The 23,230-nt window shown below is 40.6% G+C and overlaps 1 protein-coding gene across 2 annotated transcripts in view; it reads right to left on the reverse strand.

The window, feature by feature from the left end:
* FAM91A1 (family with sequence similarity 91 member A1) overlaps positions 1-22,979 on the reverse strand; it is a 44,066-nt gene extending 21,087 nt beyond the window's left edge. Inside the window, exons 1-15 of one of the 2 annotated variants that reach the window (XM_044244989.1) lie at positions 22,676-22,979; positions 17,775-17,859; positions 16,600-16,751; positions 14,902-14,959; positions 14,138-14,205; positions 13,457-13,570; positions 11,853-11,943; positions 11,381-11,443; positions 7,107-7,213; positions 6,563-6,601; positions 5,944-6,056; positions 5,391-5,506; positions 4,503-4,615; positions 3,880-3,966; positions 1,167-1,299 (exon numbers count right to left, since the gene is read on the reverse strand). In XM_044244989.1, coding sequence (XP_044100924.1) covers positions 1,167-1,299; positions 3,880-3,966; positions 4,503-4,615; positions 5,391-5,506; positions 5,944-6,056; positions 6,563-6,601; positions 7,107-7,213; positions 11,381-11,443; positions 11,853-11,943; positions 13,457-13,570; positions 14,138-14,205; positions 14,902-14,959; positions 16,600-16,751; positions 17,775-17,859; positions 22,676-22,747 — 1,411 coding nt within the window. In that variant the 5' untranslated portion in view covers positions 22,748-22,979. Of the gene's footprint in view, positions 1-1,166; positions 1,300-3,879; positions 3,967-4,502; positions 4,616-5,390; positions 5,507-5,943; positions 6,057-6,562; positions 6,602-7,106; positions 7,214-11,380; positions 11,444-11,852; positions 11,944-13,456; positions 13,571-14,137; positions 14,206-14,901; positions 14,960-16,599; positions 16,752-17,609; positions 17,666-17,774; positions 17,860-22,675 lie in introns of those variants that run through there. The other variant, XM_044244990.1, reaches the window with a different exon arrangement.
* Positions 22,980-23,230: the final 251 nt, after the last annotated feature.

Below are 23,230 nucleotides of genomic sequence, written 5' to 3' on the forward strand. Positions count from 1 at the left end.
CGAATGCCTATGAATAAGTGCTTTGGCCTCTTGGCACTTGGTGACTTAATATTCAGTTGCAGCTATTTATGAACAATCTCAGAAAGAACCCCAGCATGAAATCAGTCCTAATTGTGCTAAAGCAGAACTCTGACCCTGACATACTACAGCTGCAGAAGCCAGTCACCAGGATCTGAGTGTGTCTGGCTTCACTCAGCTCAACTACCCAGCATCTCTGTCCTCATCTCCATGACCACTTTTGTAAAGTGACAACTGATTCTGTTCTTAAATGCTCAAATTGAGCTGAAAAGAAAGTCAGGGGCTGGTGAAAGAAGTCGAATGTAACTGGGTATGACTCAGAAACCACTGGTTCCCGGCCAGAAAAACAGAACTTTTAAGTAAATAAAAGAAATGAGTAAAATTCAATGTTCTCATGGTGCTAAGAATTCACGGAGTTCTGAGACGCAGCTCCTGTGAATGAGCGAGGACGGGATCCGAATGCTCTTCCCTGGTGCCCACGCCGTGCCATCTTCTTAAAAACATGCATTCCTGGGTGGCAACGCCCTCCTCAGGACCTACTATCCGTTCAACCACAGTCTGGGAACCCCTCCCCGCACCCGCCACCCACCCATCCCACACCCGAGAGTGCACACCAGGGCAAGAGCCACATCAGGGTTCATCACAGATTAGAACTGCCACCGCCTTCTTTCTTTTACTCTTTAACAAGGTTTTCTGTCCTCTTTTTTAATTTTTTAAGTAAAGTACTTCAGTAAGTATTACAACAGCACTTCAATCGGAAACTCCTGCTTATTCCTTTCCTACAATGGGATCTTGCCTTCAGGAAATAGTATGCTTCTTAAATCACTACATTTTGGCTTTGTTCACACCTCAACCCGAGGCCTGTTCTACATGCCAGCCACTTAAGTTAACGCTCCAACCGTGTTTGTAGGTACTAAGCACACTGAGATACTACAAATGTCAGTGGCACAGGAGAAAGGAGAAAAGGTAAAATAAGAAAGAGCTGACAAGCAAAGGAAGTCACAAAACAAGCCTCTCGTTGCAAACTCAACATGCCATCTACACTAAATGCATTAAGCGATGATTAAATAAGTGAGCATGACCTGTTTAATTTCTTAGAAAGAAGTTCCATGGGGTCATGTCTTCAAAATCAAGTACATTTATCATACCATAATTAGGCTGGTCTGGCTGTGCAGTTTGCGCAACTAGGTCTTTATTATGACGCAGAAACAATATTGTGTTTCGCAGAGTGAGCGCATGATCGAAGTATCTCTGTGCTTCTCCTTCACCAGTGCTCTGAACCTAAACCGAGAAAATAAATTTTGCATTATCATTCTCAAACCATCCATCCTAATATACAATAACCATATAGTACAGACATCAGAACATTATTAAGAATCAGTAAATCAAAAATTTGCCCAGGCAATACTGAGACAAATCTTAACTTAAATCTCAGTTGAGTTTCCATTTGAATACATCTTTAATGATGACAGAAATTATCCTAGCAAGTAAAACTAACAATTTGAAGCAACCAAATAATGCTAAATTATTCTATTATATATGTTTTATCTCCCACATATGATTCAAATAGGGTGCTTAAAAAAAAAAAATCTAAGATCTATTTTCTGCTTCATCCAGAAAGTACTCCAATCCATGGTCTCCAATTATGCTTCTAATTCCGGTCACTATGTCCCCCATTCTGCATCACTGGCTGCAAGGGACAATGGAGAATGAGATTCAACATCGCTGTTTCCACACTACTGAATATACAGCTTAAATTCATTCGAAAAGGATTCACTGAGTCCCTATGATGTGCTAGGTATGATCTGTCTAGGATGTAGGGACAGAACAGCGGACAAAACCCCTGTGCTCACTGGCCTTACGTTTTAACACATGCTCTTCTGACACTGAGTCAGGTGCTTCTTTAACATATAAAAATACATACATCCTAGAAACAACACAGGAAACGGACAAAAGGACAGGTCTACAAGAGGAATGACTAAATTAGATTGGCATTTAAAAATAAGATCAACTGGGGCGCCTGGGTGGCTCAGTTAAGTGTTGGCCTTCGGCTCAGGTCATGACCCCAGGGTCCTGGGATCGAGTCCTGAGTCAGGCTCCCTGCTTTGAGGGGAGCCTGCTTCTCCCTCTTCCGCTGCCCCTTCCCCCGTTCATGTTCTCTCACTCACTCTCACTCGCTCACTCTTTCTCAAATAAATAAAATCTTTAAAAAAATTAACCAACTAAGCTTAATCAGGACGAGGCTTCTTAAAAAATAGCTAAGAAACTATTTTTAATGACTAAACTTCATACTAAAAGGCCTTCCCAAGAATGGCTAGGTGGCATAAAACGATACAGATATATAAAAAATAAAGTGATCTTCTAATTTGCTATACGTGATAAAAGACTAGTTGAGGTGAGAAAAATAAAAATCAAGAAAAGAGAACTTAAAATGTCTTAGAAAATAGGGGTGCCTGGGTGGCTCAGTGGGTTGAGACCCTGCCTTCAGCTCGGGATATGATCTCAGAGTCCTGGGAATGAGACCTACATCAGGCTCTCTGCTCAGCAGGGAGCCTGCTTTCCCCTCTCTCTGCCTGCTGCTCTGCCTACTTGTTATCTCTCTCTGTCAAATAAATAAAATCTTTTAAAAAAAAAAGGATCTCAGAAAACAATAAAAATTTATTGGCAACAAAATGATACACATACATTACAAATGGGATTAACACAATACTAAAAGCATTGAGGGAATAATGGATGTATAAAGGGAAAAATGAAAGATCAATAAATTGCAAGGGATTATCTCAAATATAATTCTGCACTATCAAATTAAAAATCCTATGGGGAAGAGTGAAAAAAAATTTTTAATATAAATATATTAAATATATTAATATACTAATTAGTATATTAAATATATTAATATATTAAATATATTTTTAAATATATTATTTTTTATAAGTATAAAAAATTTTTAAATATAAAGAAACTAATGGAATCAAAAATCCTCTAAGTAAAACATTTAATATACAGAATTCATCACTGAAGCACAAAAGGTACCAAAATTATTAGTCAAGGAGGAGACTCAGCAAACAAACTATTAGCATAAACAGATAACAAAAAAACAAACAAAAAAAGACAAAAATTAAAAACCCAGGGAATGGAAAAACCAGGAAAGGGCAATCGAGATTTAGAGCTAAGGACAAATTGGGCTATTTTCATGTAGGGGAAGAGGTGCCTAAGAGCAGCTATGGCTAAAGTCTTCAAGATGCTAACAGGGCTAGTGAGAGTGGACATAAATATGGTACCCGTGGACGCTGCTCCAGATTTAAGACAAGGGGAACAAAAACTTTAAATAAAACTGAAGAGGAGATCTTAGACAGTCATATCAAAGGAAAAAACAAACAAAAACAAAAACAAAGGCTATTTTAGAAAAATGTAATTTAAAAACTTACATTGACTAATTATTTCTATACCCCATTTCATTTTTTTTTTTTTTAAGATTTTATCTGACATACAGCTAGCGAGAGAGAGCACAAGTTGGGGGGCGGCAGGCAGAGGCAGAAAGCAAGGAGCCCAATGCGGGGTTCAATCCCAGGTCCCCAGGATTATGACCTGAACCAAAGGCAGATGCTTAACTGACTGAACCGCCCAGGGGCTCCCCTATACCACATTTCATTAAACCGAATCATGCTAAGTGAGAGGTAAGGTCCAAAAACCACTTTGAAAATCACAAAATCAAATTCATCCACTCAGTATTTTTAAGTGTAAATGACTGTTACAGTAAAGATGGGGAATGAGGCAAACACCAAAAATCGACACAACCGGTATCAAGCAAGGAACAGCACCAAACGTCCTGAGATCCCGTGATGAGCACTCCAGACTCACCTTTTCCAGTTCTAGAAGAAAGCTGTCCAGAGACTCGTCTGAGAGTTTACCAACTTCGAACATGGTGACCGCATGGCTTTTCAAGTTCTGGCGTAAAGAAACAAAAACAAAAAAACTAAAATGGATCTTAAAACCTTCTACAAGTCTATTATGAATGAGTTCTAATTTTCTCTTTTTAAAATGAAACAGAACATTTCTTATTTCTATTATGCTTTCCAGTATAACCAAAGGTGATGAGGCGCGAGGCTAACTGTCACTAAAAGTTACCACGCTCCTCCACGGAATATAAAACAAGATGGTTGGCATTTCGTGTTTTCAGGAATAAATCCAGTACTTAAAAAAAAAGATCTCGGGACGCCTGGGTGGCGCAGTTGGTTGGACGACTGCCTTCGGCTCAGGGCATGATCCTGGAGTCCCAGGATCGAGTCCCACATCAGGCTCCCAGCTCCATGGGGAGTCTGCTTCACTCTCTGACCTTCTCCTCGCTCGTGCTCTTTCTCACTGTCTCTCTCTCAAATAAATAAATAAAATCTTTAAAAAAAAAAAAAAAAAGATCTCAAAGCATGAACTATGTTACATCTAATCTTTAAACACTGTCACATTTAAACAAGAACTGGACTTACCGGTGAAAGATTTCCCATCATTAAAAAGGCAGTAAGAGTTGAGTCAAACAGAAAAGCAATGCGCTTTGTATATCCTGTAGATAAACTCAAACTGCTTACACTGGCTGTATCCGCTGGAACAAAAAAAAAATTGTAATTTAAAATCGAGTAAATGAAAATTTTTCTTTGCCCACCATTTGGAATGAGAAAGAACTGCATTTCAACTTGATTTAATAATTCAAAAGTATGTAACTATTAGTAATTTTATAGTTCTAAGAGGCCCCAATCCTACCTCTCTCCAACCAAAGAAAGTTAAAAAAAAAAAATTAACTTTTAAGTACTCACTTTTGTGGTGTTTCTTGAAAGCCAGTAATAAACCAAGACTTGGTAACTGTCAGAACACTTAAGACTAGCTAGCCTGACCTCTTCAGACAAGTCACCTGGCTCCGGTAAGAGCCTGGGGTAAGAACAGGGCTATGCTGCGCTCCTCTCCCCCCGCCCCAACATAAAACCACACGCAGCCCCTCACGCACTACGCTTTCTTTGCCTCCCTTTGTGCTTAGCCCATGCTGAGGCCTTCCCTCACTCACCAGCTGGCAAGCTCTTATTCGTTCTTAGCCCAATTATCATCTCCTCCATGAAGGCTTCCCAAATCTCTAGACAAGAAAGCTCTTTCTCTTTGCTCCCCACAAGCACCAAAACACTTCTCACACTGTTGTGGTTTTTATGATTACACTGCCTTCCCTCTCCTGAGACTTATTCTCAGAAGGACGGTGCCATATTCAATGCCCAGCATACGGCTAAGGACTCGAACACTGCACATCAAATGAACGGTATCAAGAACAAAGCCGAGTTCGCTCTGTGTCTGCATAGACGCCTGGCATCTCTATACCCTGAGGGACTGCTAACCCGGATCTTCTTGACTATTGGTGTCCGTGTCGGTAGCTGATGAAACTTCCTGCGCGGGACTCCTGCTTTCCCCTCCATCCCACGACAGCAGCATCTTCTGTGGGTCTAAGGTACTCCTATGGAAGAAGAATCCAGCCATGTTTTACAAATCATGTACATCTTAGCTTATATAAAAACAGCTACTGAAGTCAGCACTCCAATTATGAATACCCACCCCGTCCCGTCTTATGTTCAAGCCCCAAACGGAGACGAAGCCCCAAAATGCTCTGCCCACATACAGCAATTAATCTTAACCAAGACCCATGGGCAGGCTCCAGGGAGTGTGAGAACTCTTTACAGCTGTTTATAAAATACAATATGTACTTTCCTCTGGGGAAAGCATTCTTGTTCTCATCAGATTCTAAAAACCATTTATCACACAAAAGATTAAATAAATACCACTAACGGGCAGCATTCACCTCAATGGACAGGTTGATAAGTAAAATTTTTGTACATAGAGCAATGTTTTTTTCAAAAGGAAACTCTAATATCTCAGACTGAATAAATGAATTACTTTAATCTGTTTACGGATGGAACATTCCTCCACGATGAATGAAGCTGATCCAAATTTATTACTTGTCCCTTCTTATGGGCAAAGCCCAATCGGCAATACATTGAAACAGCATTCTGAAAGAATATAAAGAAGTTAGCATTTAAAATAAACCAGACATCAGACTATTTGTAGAGATAAAGTATTGTCATCGACTGACACAGTGATCCCCGAACATTTTTATGCCACCAGAAAAAAACATTTTTCAGTAGGCCTGCTCCTCCCCTAAGGTGTTCACAGATGTGGAAGACAGAGTACTTCCAATTCTCTGGCCTGGCGCTCTTTCGGATGCAGCAGCAGAAGAGGGTGCTTTCAGTGACCTCATCATGAGACACTGATCGGGTAGCTTCTTGCACGCGCAGGAGCGTTGAGTGTGGGCTTTCACTCCCCAGCGTGGAATACTGCTTCAGCGCACTTACCTTGGTCTTTTCGATCTTTGCAGGTACCCCCTTTACTGTCCTCACTCCCCTGCACAGCCAGTAAGAATCTCACTGTGTCTATTTCTCAGTAGCTTATCAAGACAAAAGTTTATAATAAAAGCCATTCAGTATTTATAAATAAAAAGAGTATAAAAATTATATACCTTAACCAAGGATAAGTCTATTTCAAGGACATTTGCAAGCTAGAAAATAAAAACAAAAAAAATTATTTACACTCCTAGAATTATCAATATTATACAGTTGTAATAAACAAGTGAACCATAATCAGCAAAATTTTAAATTATGAATAATTAAAAGACTCAATATATTAATTCTGAAATCAGAACTTTCTTCTTTCCTTATGTCTAAGTAGCACGAATCCAGATAGTGACCATAACGATGGAAGGTTCTTTCCTCTTTAGTCTCTTTTAAAATAAGAAAATCTTATATCAATCAATAATCTACAATCCTTTTACCAAGAATTATATTAAGTTATTTAGCAAATTATATTATTTACTAAAGTTATTATGTATATACAGAAAGTAACTTCAGAATTGTAACTTAAGTATATTAATGGTCTATGACCTACCCATGCATATTGACTCTGAAAACATTTTAACCTTATCATTAAATAACTTTATCTACTTTACACAAATGTATTTTATAATCTTGAGGTTAAGTTCGTTCATAAGACGTTGTCATACTTACCTCTGCAACATTAGTATGCTCATCTATGGAAACAAATATCTTATAGAGTAGAGTTTCAAAATAATCCCCTTGCACCCGATTCATTACAAAACCTTCAAGAGGAGGAACTAAAACAAAATAGACTTTTATCAGTGATTCAATTTTATAAAACAAGAAAGCATATGCAAATACCCATTCAAAAAGGGAAACCTCTACCTTAGGGACTAAATTCAGTTTTTGATTTATTTTATCTACTCCACAGCAAGTTTTCTAAAACCCCCAAAGTTAAGGCCATCTACAACCCCATCTACACAGACGACTCTGACAGTAGAGCACAAATCCTACAAAGAGTAACCCCAGGGAACTGTCAGCATTACTGAGGCAGAGGAAGTGCTGGAGGACATGAACTGGGTAGAAAGACAAGGGGACTGGGGCTGCTTTGGAATGGGGAAGGCTTCAATGGGTGTGTTTTAATGCCTTACAGATAGTAGGGGTGACTGGGCTAAAGCAGAAAAGCAGGAGACCAGGTGTGCTATACAAAGACCAGGTGAACGGAGAGCACTGACTGCCTTTCTCCCATCATTCCCGCTCCATCCTGAGAAGAAAGGAAATTTATCTGCAGGACCACCACTTTTACCAGCAATCACTAGTCTGTGTCCTCCTCAGTGGCCTCAGGGGGAAGAAAGGTAAGACTTTCTTGAGCACAGGAGGCAGCCCATCGGCGGCTGTCCACCCAAAGATGTACTCATGCTCATTTTTCTCCATCTCTTTGGTCCAGACACTCTAATCCAATTTACTAGGTCACTCTGCCCAGCCGATAATGAAGCGGTACTATGCCTTCCTTTAACATTCCCTAAAATGCACCCTAAATGTGCACCCTGGGAATGAAGACTGCCTAAGCCAACAAAGGGTCTGAGTATCCCTGTGTCCCCTGACCCTAATACCATCTAACTGCACCCAAAACCTAAGTTATTCCTAAAAGAGAAATCAGACAAAATTTAAGTGGTCAAAATGAAGGCACTACGAAAAAAATTACACTGTACATTTCAGGCCAGATTATTCACTTTCCAGAACTGGCTCAAGTCACTTTCTAAGTTAGTGTTACCCATGGTTCCCATCATCCGAGTACTTTTAAGGATCACAGGTTTCTCTTTAAAGGTATTTTAGAAACCTCATATTCATACCATTCATTCTTTTCCTACACTATCAATTGTGTGAATAACAACAAACGGATACTGAGCACGTTAAGTGCCACACTATAGTACACAATTTCATCTAATCCTCTTAACCTCCTAAGACATTCAACGCTATACCCCTGTAGTGTAGAGAAGAAAAATCAAGACACTTAAGTGGTTAAAAATACACAATTTACATCTAGACAAAAAGAACAATGTAACTCTACATGACGAGATACTGCAGAGTCTCCCAATACATACTAAGTTAAAAAAAAAAACGGAGTACGAACTACAACACACCATCTGGGTAAAACTAAAGCCGTAGAAAAAGGACATATACATACATGTCTATGTGCTGAGCACACTTTTGGGAAGATAAACAAGAAACAGTGGCCCCTGAGAGAGAAACTAGGTGGCCAGACACAGGGGTCAGAGGCATGTGTTTTTATACTCTTTTATAAATTTAGAATTTCATATCTTAACTACTGCCTACTCAAAAATATGTTGGTGGGGGAGGACAAGCTCACATATACAGGGACCAAGACTGGTGGCTGCCAGCAGTAGGCGGGAGGGGTGTAAAAGGAGTAAAAAGGTACAAACTTTGAATTATAAACTAAGTCAGTCCTAGGGATGTAACTTATAACATAACAACTAGTTAGTAATGTTGCACTGCATATCTAAAAATGGTTAAAAGAGTAGATCTTGGGGCGCCTGGGTGGCTCAGTGGGTTTAGCCTCTGCCTTCAGCTCAGGTCACGATCTCAGGGTCCTGGGATGGAGCCCTGCATCAGGCTCTCTGCTCAGCAGGGAGCCTGCTCCCCCCGCTTTCTGCCTATCTGCCTACTTATGATCTCTCTCTCTCTCCCCCTCTCTGTCAAATAAATAAATAAAACCTTTAAAAAAAAAAAAAAAGAGTAGGGGCGCCTGGGTGGCTCAGTGGGTTAAAGCCTCTGCCTTCAGCTCAGGTCATGATCCCGGCATCTGGGGGTTGAGCCCCATATCGGGCTCTCTGCTCAGCAGGGAGCCTGCTTCCCTTCCCCTCTCTCTGCCTACTTGTGATCTCTGTCAAATAAATAAATTCTTAAAAAAAAAAAAAGTTCCAGCTACAGGTTTGGATTTGTATGACAAAGGTTTTTAAGAATTTTTAGACTATTTCTATATGTACCTTAAAAGTATTCTATTCCAGCTTAACAGAAATCTAGAAAGCTGTAAATGAAAGGGGAGCCATAAACCAAGCAAGTATACGGTATGACGATGCACTAAATACGTTTTAACAACAAACCCCTTCGTGACTATTCTCTTTATTTATCCAGTTTATCTGTTCCACCATCACACTGCTTGTTTTGTTGAGACAGAAATGAAATGCTTTCTCTGAAATCAACTTCAGTGTCTCGTGTAAATTCCACGGCCTCCATCTTGTCAAACTGCTTTCCTTTCACAGGTTATTCCAAATTAGGGAACATCCCATGTTCCATGGCGACAAGGAGGATATATTCAGCACTTGTAAGAGCATGAGTCTATCTGTACCACCAGAACTAGATCCTAAGAAAAGCCTGGCAGAACACATCTCTGTAACAGCACAGCCATCCACTTGGCCCTTCTCGGACCACACCTTGCAGACGCACTTAGTGATAATGTGGGTCAGTGTTCAAACACTCAGTCAACAGGGACGGAAATGTACCAATCAAAAACCAATCTTTTTTTTTTTTTTAAAGATTTTATTTATTTATTTGTCAGAGAGAGAGGGAGAGAGAGTGAGCACAGGCAGACAGAGAGGCAGACAGAGAGGCAGGCAGAGAGGCAGGCAGAGGCAGAGGGAGAAGCAGGCTCCCTGCCGAGCAAGGAGCCCGATGTGGGACTCGATCCCAGGACGCTGGGATCATGACCTGAGCCGAAGGCAGCTGCTTAACCAACTGAGCCACCCAGGCGTCCCAAAAACCAATCTTTTTAGGAGATTCTCAAATGAGTCAACATTAGTTTACTGATGAGAGTAAAGACTAGAATAACGCATAATGCTTTCCTATTTTCTCACAGTGACAGGAAACCACTAACAGCCCATCCTCCAGAAATAATTTCCTTGTCAAAACCTTTCGAACTGCAAAACTAGTTATTTTATTTGTTTTAGTGTTATAGCAGCAATTCTACAAAGCAGAATTAGTATTTCATTGCTTTTTGGTTGTCCTTCCAAACTGAAAATAGAATTCATGTATGCACATGCTTCAAAATCCACTCTTAAAGAACACTGACGCATGCTAACACAAATAAAGTTCAGGACACACGACAGCATGCTAAACCTGTCCGGATTCAACATGGATAGGAGGGAGTATTCTTGTCATAAGCCCCTATCATCGCTCAATAGTTAGTAGCAAAGTCATTCCCTGGCAATTTTTGACATTTTATATTTGATTACACAAACATTAAATATCTTAGTTTGAGGAAAGATACCAACAAACCAGAACAATAGCTGAAAGATGTGCTGGAAAACATACCTTAACATATAACCTAAATACAGTGTAAGAAATCTAACCTAGAGAAGAAAAGCTCCACTGTGTTCAAGGATGTTAACCACATCACTACCATAGCAAGAAAAGTGTAAGTAACCTCAATAACCAGCAACAGGTTAATACACTGATACATCCACCAGAAAATACACAAGGGCTTAAATAGCATTTAACTTGGGAATGGGTGAAGGAGAAAGGGAGGAGTAGATAAAGTCAAGAAAGACAATAGTGACACAAAAAAATAAGACAGGCACACAGAGTAAAAGTATCAAATGACAGGACTGAACATCTATAAAACCAGTTATGCACTGAACAAAGACTAAAAGGACAAATCTGTAAAATCATTAAGCTGACTTGGGATGTGAGAAATTTATTTCAGATTTCCATTACTTTAATATTATGTGTACAACAATGTGAAGATAAAAATAAGGAATTTAAGTAAAACACACTGCAATGTGCTACCATGTAACAAAGGAGAAATGTCTTCCTCTGAGAAATTCTATTATTGCAGATCTCAGAATGGTAGGTGTCTAATCTGTTAGGGTGACAGATGTGATGTACGCAACGCCCAGGACCTAGTAACCACTGAAAAATAGCAGAAAACACCAGCACATACTTACCCGCTATACAACTGTCATCAGATATTGGGACATCCAGATAAATAAATCCTTTGTTATATAAGCCTACGGAAGCAAAGGTATTTGTTTTAGGTGGAACACTAAACCACAATAAATTTAAAACAAAACAAAACAGATTCCTGATTTTCTATAAAGATCCTTACAACTGAATGCTAGGTGAAGGAGAAAAAAAAGGAAACAGAAGAGGAAAAGCACCCAAGTTTTCAAATCTGTTTTCTTCATGTGCTCAGAACCAGAGAAATATCCTTACACTCATCTGTATAAATTTCTAGTGTATGTGAATAACTGAATGAAAGCCACACAGGGAAACAATGAAACAAAGTCACAGCTCAAACAACAACATGCCTTAGTAAATAGTACCATGTGTATCTAACTGATAAAAATTTCTATTAATTGCTGATGATTTAGAACAAGTCTTTATGTTAACAAAAGACCGTTTCTACTAACCACTTACTATGTACTACATTGTAATCAAGTGATCCAGAGAGCTGAGGGCCTGCGTCGATGATCTTATCAATAGCGCATTTCTCAGGCAAAGTGCATATCTAAGAAGAGCAAAATATTTTCAATTAAGTTCGATCCAAAGTAATTCAGAAGTCTCCTGAAATCATGTTTAAAATCGAATGATTATTACGATCATGATTATTATATATGATTATATATTATTACATTTTATGTATTATACATGATTATGATTATTATGTGTCATTAGCTAAAGGTACCACATACTTTTTCTTTTCTCTAGAATTCAAAGGAAAAAGCTATGTACATAACCGTCAGTTAAGGCGCCATTATATGCTACCAACAGAATGGAGGACAAAGTAATTATAAGTACAATATTTGCTGTTAAGTATTAAGTGTTACCTAACAAATACCAATATTTAATCATCATCTCTGAATGGGATTCAGATCCATTTGCTGACTCTGAACCTCTCAGATCGGAAGTTTATTCAGCCTCCACGTGGATTTATCAGTGACAGGAAGTTCACTATCTTATGACAGTCTGAAAGCTGTTAGAAAGTTCCTACACTGTTCCGCTCATGAGATTTAATCCATCCTCTGAAGTAAAGTAAAATGCAAACTTAAAAAAACCCCCACACTCACTTTTATTCCTTCAACCACAGAGAGGCGTGACCTGGTCTCTAGGCCCTCTCGTCCGTGGCCCTGGCCCTTTTCCTCCAATTCAGCATTTCTTCTACCAGACACGGGCTCATCTGCAACATGGTCTGACCACTGGGAACATCACTGCCCTTGATCCAGGCCCTCCCCACCCCCCATCAAAGCGCCTCCCTCTTCCCGAGGACACTTCAGCAGAGCCACAAGGAGCACCACTCCCACAGCAAAGTGGCTGAAGTAAAATCCTGCACCTTCACCCCCACGGTGACTTGAACCATTACTTCATGTCTCTGTGCTCACTTTCCTCATACATGAAATGGCGCACAAGGCAGACACACCCAGTGGGCTGTTAAGAGCATCTGAGACAATACAAAAGGTGCTGGGAAGAGAGCCCCACACCTCTAGCGCACAGCAAGTGCTCGGGAAGCACTGGCCGCTATCGTGGCGGCTAGCTGCAGCATCACATCACTTGAGATGAAGCTTCTGTCTAATACAAGTCCCCAGATTACTGAACACGAACCAAGTCAAGTCTCCCTCATTACTGGATTTTTAAAAATGTACTGATTTGAGAGAGAGAGAACATGCATGCACGCACATGTAAGCGGGGAGGGGGCAGAGGGAGAGAGGATCTCAAGCAGGCTCTGTGCAGAGCGTGGAGCCTGATGTGGGGCTCGATCGCATGACCCTGAGATCACAACCTGAGCAGAAATCAAGAGCTGGACGCTTAACCAATGGACCCACCCAAGTGCACTCCCCCTCATTACTAAAAAGTGTCTTTGAAAACCAATATTCTAGCCTACCACAGTCATTTACAACTTTGAACTTACACTTAATTTTCCTCCAGAAAACCAAATAGTGTTACTTTTTAGAAAAATTAGAGCTATGATTAAAAGTTATAATTTAAAAAATAAAAACCCAATGTTTAATTCCAAAGGGATCTACCTTTATGTCATCTTCTGTGATATATCCAGCCTGCACCACCCACCACGCCTCTATGGCGATCTCCACCGGCTTCACTGGTAGAAGATCACGAGCCGTTTTCCTTCTGAAAAATTTCTTCAATGGTACAAACATGAGAATTTGCAATCAGCCTGAAATCCATACCTTCTTTTTTATTGATCATAGTATAAGACTGTTTCTCACAGTCTAATAAACAAATCTTTTTAAATCCTCCTGCTTTAAAATCTGAAGAATTTTAGACATACTGGAGAGAAATACAGTATAGAGAAAGTCATTCTTCAATTATTTCAAACTAAATTACTTCAAAACACTAATCATCAAGTCTGGATCTAAATCCAGAAACTCAAAGGAAATCCAGGAGGTAAAAATGAATTTGGAGAATGTGTCCTTACTTAACCCACCATGCTGGGAGAGGAATGAGCAAGTAAAAAATCAGCAGAGCAAAAATTAATTTTTAAAAATAAATATTTTATTCCTTAAACATTTTAATTCAATAATCGCATAAGCATAACCTAGAAAATATGGAGGAGTTGTTTTGGTATTTTATATGAAGCCTATTTTCTTGATCAAAGAAATTTCAATTCAGTATTTCTACTACTTAAAACAATCAGAATGTGTGATAACAGGGATGAAACAAGAAAGGGAAGGAAACAACTAACTTACTTTTGACGACCGACACTGATTCATCAGATCAATGTACTGATTTCTTCCTATGCCAAGAAGCCTTAGACCTGAAATTAAGAGGCTTTATTTTAAAAACACTTAATGTATCTTAAAATATCAGTACACCCAGGTCTTTTAGGAAAAAACCCTTAGCTTTTGTTCATCTCTGATGACTGATTAACAATCAACATCAAATTTAAAAGAAATTCTTCAAACAAAATAACAAAAGAAAAAACCAAACTGGGAAAGATGAACTCGAGCTGACACCTCTGACAATGTCCCATGGAAAATCTTTAAAAAGCAGAAACCCTTCCAATATCAGGAAGTCAAAGTGTACTTCTCAGCAAAAGTTTCTCCTTACTCAAGAGAACAGTGTCCCATGTCAAATATATACTTCCTTAAAATAAACATAATAAAGCAAATTTTATTAGTAACAACTGGGTATCATGCTGCAAAACTATCATGTACAAATTTTAAAATTTTCTTCCCTCATGTGGAACACAACACAGCCCAAGTATCAGAATTCATTTTCTAGAAATACAGACTTTCTTCTCATTTTACCCTCTAACATATTTCTCCCTTAGACATTTAGACTAAACCTCATACTTGACTTGCCTCACCTGATAAAAATTCCTACCAACACTGTTGCTTGCTGTTCCCATGCTTCAAATGTTTCAGGTCAAAAACACACATGACGACACAGACAAGAGCACGCAAACACAACAACGGACTAATCGTTACCTTCAGCGTCATTACATACTTACAGTCAGCGGCAGTAAAATTGGGCAATGAATCGTAACTCTTCTCACTATTCATAATGTCCTTTCAAAAAGAAAACAATTAAAAATTCTAAATGCAAAATATCCTTAGATAAAAACATGTGAATAAATACCTATTAAGAGAGCCAAACAGGGTCATCAGAATTGTTGCCCGGAGCACTGAGATAGGGGGTGCGACCTAAAGCATGCAGGCCTCCCTGTGGGCCACCTGGGCCAGCCGAGTCACCGCAGATCAGCCCGTCCGGTCTGGCTTTCCCACAGCGCTCCCGAATCCCAAACACCTGCCCTGCAGCTTGCGCTCTGTGGAAGCCGCACAGGGAACACCGTTTTCGGAGCTCCCGGTTCCTGCCTCTCCACGCCTCACACCGCATCCCAGATCCGTGACCCGAGAGAGGTGTCCTGATGTGTCACGCTTCCGTCAACACACATCTGAGACGCACACCACCAACCAAGACTGTGACCGCTCAGTCATCTTGGCTCCTACGAGACCCAACCAGCAGCACAGTTAACCTCAGCCTCCAGCTTCTTCCAATGCCCCTCTGTTACTCCAATAATAAACCGTCTACCGTGGGGACAGGGCCCATTTTCAACCTAGGACCTACGCCCAATGGTGTAAGAACAGAAAGCAGAGAGCAGCGAGCGCCTGGACACAACTGAAAGTTGGTAAAGGAGGGAAAAACCCTCCCCCTCTCATCGCTCCTAAACCTCGTAGTCAGTGCCAGCAAAACAAAGAGGCAGTCCGAATTATTCTACGTACTGATGACCTGCCACCTTCATTCTGCCGCCCTGGCTCTCAGGAAAGGGGATCGACAGAAACCGGGGCTGTCAGGCCTCAAGCTTGACACTAATATTTCCTCCCGAACAGGGACACAGAGACATGGGAGACGCAGGACGGCCTAAGTGCTTGTGAAGAAGGGGCTCAGGGCGAAAAGCAAAGGGAGCTCTCGCGGAGGAAGCCACATCGGAACGTGACCTCACTGTTCCTGCACGTTCCCAGCTCCTTCAGTTCAAGGCCTCCCCCTGCTCTGGAGGCGGCCAGTGGGCCCACAACAGCGGCCCTCCGATAAAATTAAGTAGCCACTGAATACTAGATAAACATTGCCAATCTTTGCATGCAGCTCACTTAAAAACAGTATATTTAAAGTTACTTGACAAAGGTCTAAATACTGACTTTGGAAAAAAGCTAACATCCAAAAATTAATAAAAATGGCAAGACATTAACAGCCAGAACTACAAATACTTTTCTTTTTCTAACACGTGTCTTGCATGTTGGGTTTATAATCACTTATTCCTTCTCTAGTCAGAGAATCGTTAAACGCATTAAGTTTCTCTGAACTCAATGCTCAGTTCTGTCACCCACATTTTCAACCTTAATCACGTGTTCAAAGCAGTCGGTTTTAACATAAATGAGTGACTAATGCTACAATAGCACAGAGGGTCAATAATGCCCTCAAAAACATGGCACAAAAACAGGTACCTTACCATTACGAGAGCCTGGACAACAACTCCTTGTACAGTGTGGATGACATAGTTAACTCGTAAGCAACTCTCTTTTTTTTCCACTGTAATCTCAGAAACTGCCCACTAGGGCTGAGAAGAGCACAGCCAGTCATTACCGGCATCGCTACTGACAACACAGAGTCCCGTCCCATTCCTAATGCCCCACATACACCGTGAACTCACCTCCATGATCCCAGTATAGTATGAAAATGGTGTTATCCTCAGGCCCTTTACCATTATATCGGACAGATGGTAAGGGTACAGCATGAGATGGTCACGACTGTACTTTAGCAGCTCCTCGTAGTATTTGCGTTCATCTTTCTTGACATGTTTAACTGGGGAAAGCGAGAAATTTTCAATTTTCAGGTGTCTTACGGTTATCTATAATTATAAATGCAGTAAGAACTACTTTACAAACCAATATTAACTAAAAATAAAAGCACAGTAGTTGGAAGAGAACAAACGAAACTAAGTTGGAACAAAGAAACAATTAAGCCACAAAGAAACAGACTTCAGAGTACACAAGCGGAATCTGCAACAGGACAGATAAATAGAGAAAGAATTCTTACCAAGTCAGAAAGCCAAGAAAGCAATCATGGAATGTTCTCTCTAAAAGATGCAAAACGCAAGCTAGAATTCATCAAATCCCTTACTATACCACAAGAGAGCCAAAGTGAACGGTAGTTTTCAATGCATCAAGTCTATTTCAAAAAATTACTTGATAGTTTTGTTCTTTAAATGGAAAAAGACCCCTGACTCCCATGAAATACATTTAAATAAAACAAAACTATCTGAACTACAGTGCTTAATCTGAGAGTAAATACATGCACAGAAAGATTAGCAGGGCAATAGAACAGACTAATGAGTCATCTGACAAAAACCAAACATTTAAAGAAAAAGTTAAAACACACACACACACACACACACACACACCCAACTATGCTTAAAATTTGTTCCAGTTATTACAGAGATTTCATTAAATTTATATTTTGAAAATTTATGGGGAAAAAACCCAAAAAATCCAAAATCAGAAACTATTAAGAATGAATGTACTTCTCTTCTGGCTTATTTTTTCACCTAAAGTGAAAAAACTACATCTGAATTGAGATTAATATTTTATAGGTAAAATGAATCTACAATGGATACTCTTTAAAAAAAAATAATTTGAAATCGATTTAGAAAGAAAAATTTACTTGCTCATACAAATTGTTGTTAGGTGGGATGGGTCAGTACAGAGCTTCTTAAATGTCTATATGGAATAAAATTATAAAACATGCATTGAAAAGACAGAATAGATTAATAAAAATGGTAAATAGCAACAGGTGTTTCCACCGTGATATAAAAATGTCTCTACTTACCTAAGTTGTTTCTATATCGTAATTGATTGCGGATACTGTAAAGAACAACCTGCTTTTCATATTCTCTCTGTGAATTTCCAAGACTCTAAAAAAAAAAAATTCAGATAGTTTTAAAAATAGCTTCTGAACTAAACAACAATACTTTTTCCTCATACAGTTTCAAAACCATGCCCCTTAATTTTATCCTACTACCTCTAATTTCCAGGACGAAGAATATTTTCTTAAGTGCTATTATACTAATTTTCATTCTATAATATTAAACAAAAATTTGATGTGTTTATTTTCAGTTTGCCTTTCTAAAAGGACTTACTGAAACTACCTAAAGTATTTAATATCAAACAACAGTCCAAGAGCATAACTTCATTAAAGTAACAAAAAACTAAGCTCTACTTATAAAGATTTCTTTCTTGATCGTTCCTAATCTGTGTGTGTTGAATACGTGGACGGATGGATAGATGGATAAACGGATGCTTTCTTGCACCTACTTATCTTTTTAATTTAAGAGTGGCAACTAAAGACAGATCCCTGTCTGATAATTATTTACATTTGAGGGCTATGATTATTAAAAATTAATGTCTCTGGAGAATGTACATTTTAAATGTACATCTAAATGATAAGATGACTTCTTTTTTCTTTTCTTTCTAAGATTTATTTATTTGAGAGAGAGAGCGTGCGCACGCATGCAAGTGTGGGGAAGAGCGGAGGGAGAGGGAGAAAAGGAATCTCAAGTGGGCTGCCCACTGAGCACGGAGTCAGATGCAGGGGTTCAACCTCAGGACCCTGAGATCATGACGTGAGTGGACATCAAGAGTCCAATGCTTACCCGACTGAGCCACCCAGGTGCCCCAATAAGATGACTTCTAAAAAACACCTTCTCCTTATGGTTTTGTTAAAAAAAAAAAAAAAAAATTTTAGACAATTTTAGAATTCTGATACACTTTTTAATGGGCAAAAACCTTGCTAGCTGTGCTTTGGTGTTTTAAGTTCAAAATTGGGCTCTCATGAAAGCAAGGAACAAGTATACCTCATTACAGTCAACATTACATTCAATGTGCAACCACAAACTCAATTTAACATGACTGCTCTCCCTCTTTTTAATTACTAGGTATGATCTTTCCAACACGCTGTAATATAAAATCAGACATCTTAGAAACTAATGGCAGAAAGATCAGAGGATTCAGTTATTATACTTCCTACCCACAGGTCTGAAAGCCAAGGTAAATGTTTCTACACATACCTCCACCGAAGGCAATCTTCACAAGACAGGTTAAGACATAGAATAAACTGGCCCATAACTGGACCACTGGTGGGATGTACTTTAACAAAAAAGTGACGATGTGAGAAAATGGAAATCTTTCTTCCTGAACCTATGTTAATTAGTTTTCACAGGCTAAATAATGACCCATACTACTGACAGAATATATGTGCTTTTATTTTTTTCATCCGTCTTAACATCTGCAGAGGTTCGGAGCAAAGGTCATCACAGAGAAATTACTCCACATCCTCTATGCAGCACCAAAACCTGGGTAATAAAGATGTTGAGGGGAATTCAAATGCTGGGTTTGCTACAAAACTTGTAAAGGGTTTTCTCTAGCATTGTTGCCAGAGAAGTAAGCCTCCTTCCCAAAGAACACAAAACACGGTCGCACACAGCACACGATTTTGGTAGAACCTAGAGCATCTTCTGCACTTGAGGTTTGCTCTTCTGTTTTAAAATAAATCTCTTAATTTATCCCAACTTACAACCAGGTTCCGCCTTCCTAACTTCATTCCTGGGAACGCCAGAACAAAAAGTGTAATCAAGCCACTCACACAAAACATAAGGGCCTGTTAATTATAAGCCAGTTAGAGAACACAACGTTTCAACATCTAAGCCTTCCTGCCAGGAATTAAGTTAACAACTGACCCTGATCAATCAATACATATGTGGCCCACAAATACCTAAAAACTATATTAGAAGTTGACTTTGTTCTTCACTACCCAGATACATAAAATAAAACTGCTCTGTTCACAAAGATTCTTTGGCTTCTCTCCACCCCTCCCCCAAATTTCCCACCATTCACATTCTGAAACACTGTTACCACCACAGGAAGCAAACTAAAAGAAGGGTCATTTTACTCTGAGACCCACTGACCCTGCAGAAATACTGACCAGGTCTGACAGATGAAGTACAGCAGCATATAAAAGGCACCGTAACAGATTCAGAGAGACATAGCCGCTGGCTATCAGACAACAACTGCACTTTTTTCTAAAGACTCTGCTCCCACAAACCCCAATCACGGCCCCCCACAATAAGATACGCACAATTTTTTAACTGACCTTTCTGAGATGATACAGAACATCATCAGACTTTCCTTAAAATAACTGTTTTTGAATAATGAATACAAGATACTAATAAGCTACAAAAAACCTTGAAATAATGGCCTTATCTACAACTTTTACTGTATTTTTTAAAGTCCATCCCATCCATAGAAAAGCTTTACGTACAGTTTGTAAAAATCTGGAATCCCCTTACCTAACTAGACATGCGCTTTTAAGAAAAATCTGAAATCACCTTCTCACAGCTTTCAAGAAGAGGGAAATGAGTTATTTCTAAATTAAAGTCATCAAAGCTTACTGGAAACTCTATCAAAGTATTTAGTATCTATAATGGCAAAAAAAAAAAAAAAATTCTTTCCATATAAGGACCATTTCCCGCTTTTAAAGTGACTGAGCTTTAGTCCTGGAAAAATTCCTCTGACTGATACCATCACTTACTTGCTCCAAAAATATTTACTAAAAGCTAACCATGTGATAGGTGCTCAAAATACAAAAGCAAAACAGGTAATGTAAGCAGCAAATGCAACACAGTGGGGTTGAGTGGTATAGATGAGAAACTGTGCCAGGGAGGGTCAACTTCTCCAGATGTAGGTCAGGGAAATCCTTCCTGGAGGAGTTCTGACATTCAAGAAGTTACAAGTAATCTACAGGAGACAGGCAGTACAGGACTGAATGGGCCTTTCAGAAATCTCACCCCAGTGTAGTGTGAGGAATGAATGTGAGGGAGTCCTTCACTGAGGAAGAGAGACCAGACAGAAAGCTGATGTAGCAATCCAAGGTGGAGCGTGACCTAGGTGAACAGTAGTAAGGCTAGATAAAGTCCAAGGAAGTAACTAGTACAGATGGATTTTCCAACACCGGCTCTAAGTGGAAGTTTATCCTAAGCTAAGACAGCTATTTTTTAAGTGGTCTTATTAAATTTTAATTTAATGTCACATTTCTATCTAATGATAATACTGATTTGTGATTATTTTTAATAGTCCTAAGTATTAGATATGCTTTTGCCAATACTAATTGAGATCCATTATTCATGCTAAACGTAATTGAATCATCCATCTTTCTTCCATTATGCTACATTTATATTCGTGAAAGGAAAAGTAAAGATGGAAACAAAGAAAAGCACTCTTGGTTCTTCCAGCTGTCTCTGGATAGGCCACAAAACCCTAAAGAACAAAACTACCAAAGCCCTCATTCAAGCTTAACAAGAGAAACACTCTTTCGAGCTTAGAGCTTTGTTCCTCCAAATCAAGATAAATGCCACATGGGCAGCCACAGAAAACCAAGAAATCTTAGTTCCTTTATCTTGCTACTTTCTTGTTGGGTATCTTCCAGTTGAAAGCACTTTCCCCACCACGTGATGCACTGACAGAACCTTAAATTATTTGTTTCCCAATACTACGCCCCATGCTGAGTGAGGAAGCAAATTAATAATCCTATACCATCACTACCACCATCCCAAACGTTCCAAATACAACTGCCCAGCACCAGTGGAAAACAGAATTTCACTCTGAACCAAGCAGAAAGGGAGGAACTTGAAGCTCAATCCATGGCCAGAGAAACAGCGCCTTCTATGCAGCATCTATCACTATCTTCCTAAGATTCAACACCACCTGCCATGTTCGGTACTTCTTCGTTTAGTTGTTTACTGTCTTTCTTGACTAAAATGTAAGCTCCATGAAGGCAGGGTCTCTATCTTGTTGACTGAGGCAAACTATCCACACCTGGAACAAGGCATAGCAATCAGGTGTTCAGTTAACATTTGCTGAGCAACTGGTAAAAATATCATTCAAGCAGTTGAGAATTAACCCTCAAAAAAAACCCAAAAAACCTCCTGACACTCTCTTGTTCAAACACCGCTAGTAAGCCTATCCTGTCTAGAGGACACAGTCCAACCATCAGAGTAGGAAAACCCCTTCAAAATCTGGCCCTGCCTGCTTTTCCAGCCTTATCTGCTACCAACCAACCTCCACTCACTCACAAAATCCCACCTCCAAACACCAGCATACCCGCATCTCCACCTCCCGGGATACTAAGTTGCTAACTACTCTCAACACGCTCTTTCACACGTCCAAGTTCTTCAAAAAACCGGAAAACCTTACTCCCTCCTATCTCTCATTCGTCCTCAAAGGCCCAATTTCAGTGCCTCCTCCACACGGGCTCCAGACATTCCCTGGACAATTTCTTACTCCTCCGTGTGCCCACATACACTACAACGCAAGGATGTGTGCGCGGCTATCCTCCTGTAACGCGGTCATTTGTTTCTCGTCTATTCCCCACCATCCTGAAGTTCTGGAGGTCAAGGGCCGCGTTAAATAGATGTCGCAAGCGCCTGACCCAGCGCCTGGTTTAAACGAGACTACAGGCAAAGGTGCCAAGCGAGTCCATCCCGTTTACCAACCGCCCCATCTTGCCCCCCTGGCCCCACACGGCTGTCCCCTCCGAACCCCTAACCTGCGGGACGATTGCCCCGAGACCGCGGCGGGGGAAGGGCGGGAGTCAGCCGCGAGGGGCAGCCCCGGCCCCGTGGGCAAGGTGAGCAGGTGACGGCAGGGCGGGGCCCCGACCCCAGATTCCGGCCGTACCTGCCTCACGTTGGCCGGCAACTTGCTCCAGGGGTAGTTGTGCCGGATGTGAAACTCCACGTCTATGTTCATGATGCCGGGAGCCCGGCCGGCAGCGGCCGTGACCGCAGCTGGAACGACGCCTCCCGCTTGCCCGCCCTCGGCCTATCGGGGAGCCCGCGGGAGGCCCCGCGCCTCACACTGCGGAGGGCCGGGGCTGCCCCATGGCCAGGGATCCCGACAGCTCCGCGCTGCCGGGCCACGGGGCACAGGAGGAACAGAGACCCTGGCAGGAGCGCCTAGGCAGCTCCAAGTTTCTTCCTAGTTTCGGCCCGCCGGAAATGGCTTTGGGCTTGCGTCACTTCCGCCCTCTGGCGCGAGGCTTGAGGGGCGGGGCACTGACTGGCCTCCTGCCCCGCCCCCACACTGTAGGGGGCGGGGCAAGGAGGTGATGAGGCCAAGTCCCGGTTAACCGACCCCTGCCCACGTGTTTGGCTCCACCTGTCAGTGTCTGGATGAATAAAGATAAATTCTTGGGTCTGCATTGCCATTTTCGGAGGTCCCACTTTCCTCCAG

The sequence above is a fragment of the Neovison vison genome, chromosome 4 (assembly GCF_020171115.1).
Source record: "Neovison vison isolate M4711 chromosome 4, ASM_NN_V1, whole genome shotgun sequence".
NCBI classification, from domain to species: domain Eukaryota; kingdom Metazoa; phylum Chordata; class Mammalia; order Carnivora; family Mustelidae; genus Neogale; species Neogale vison.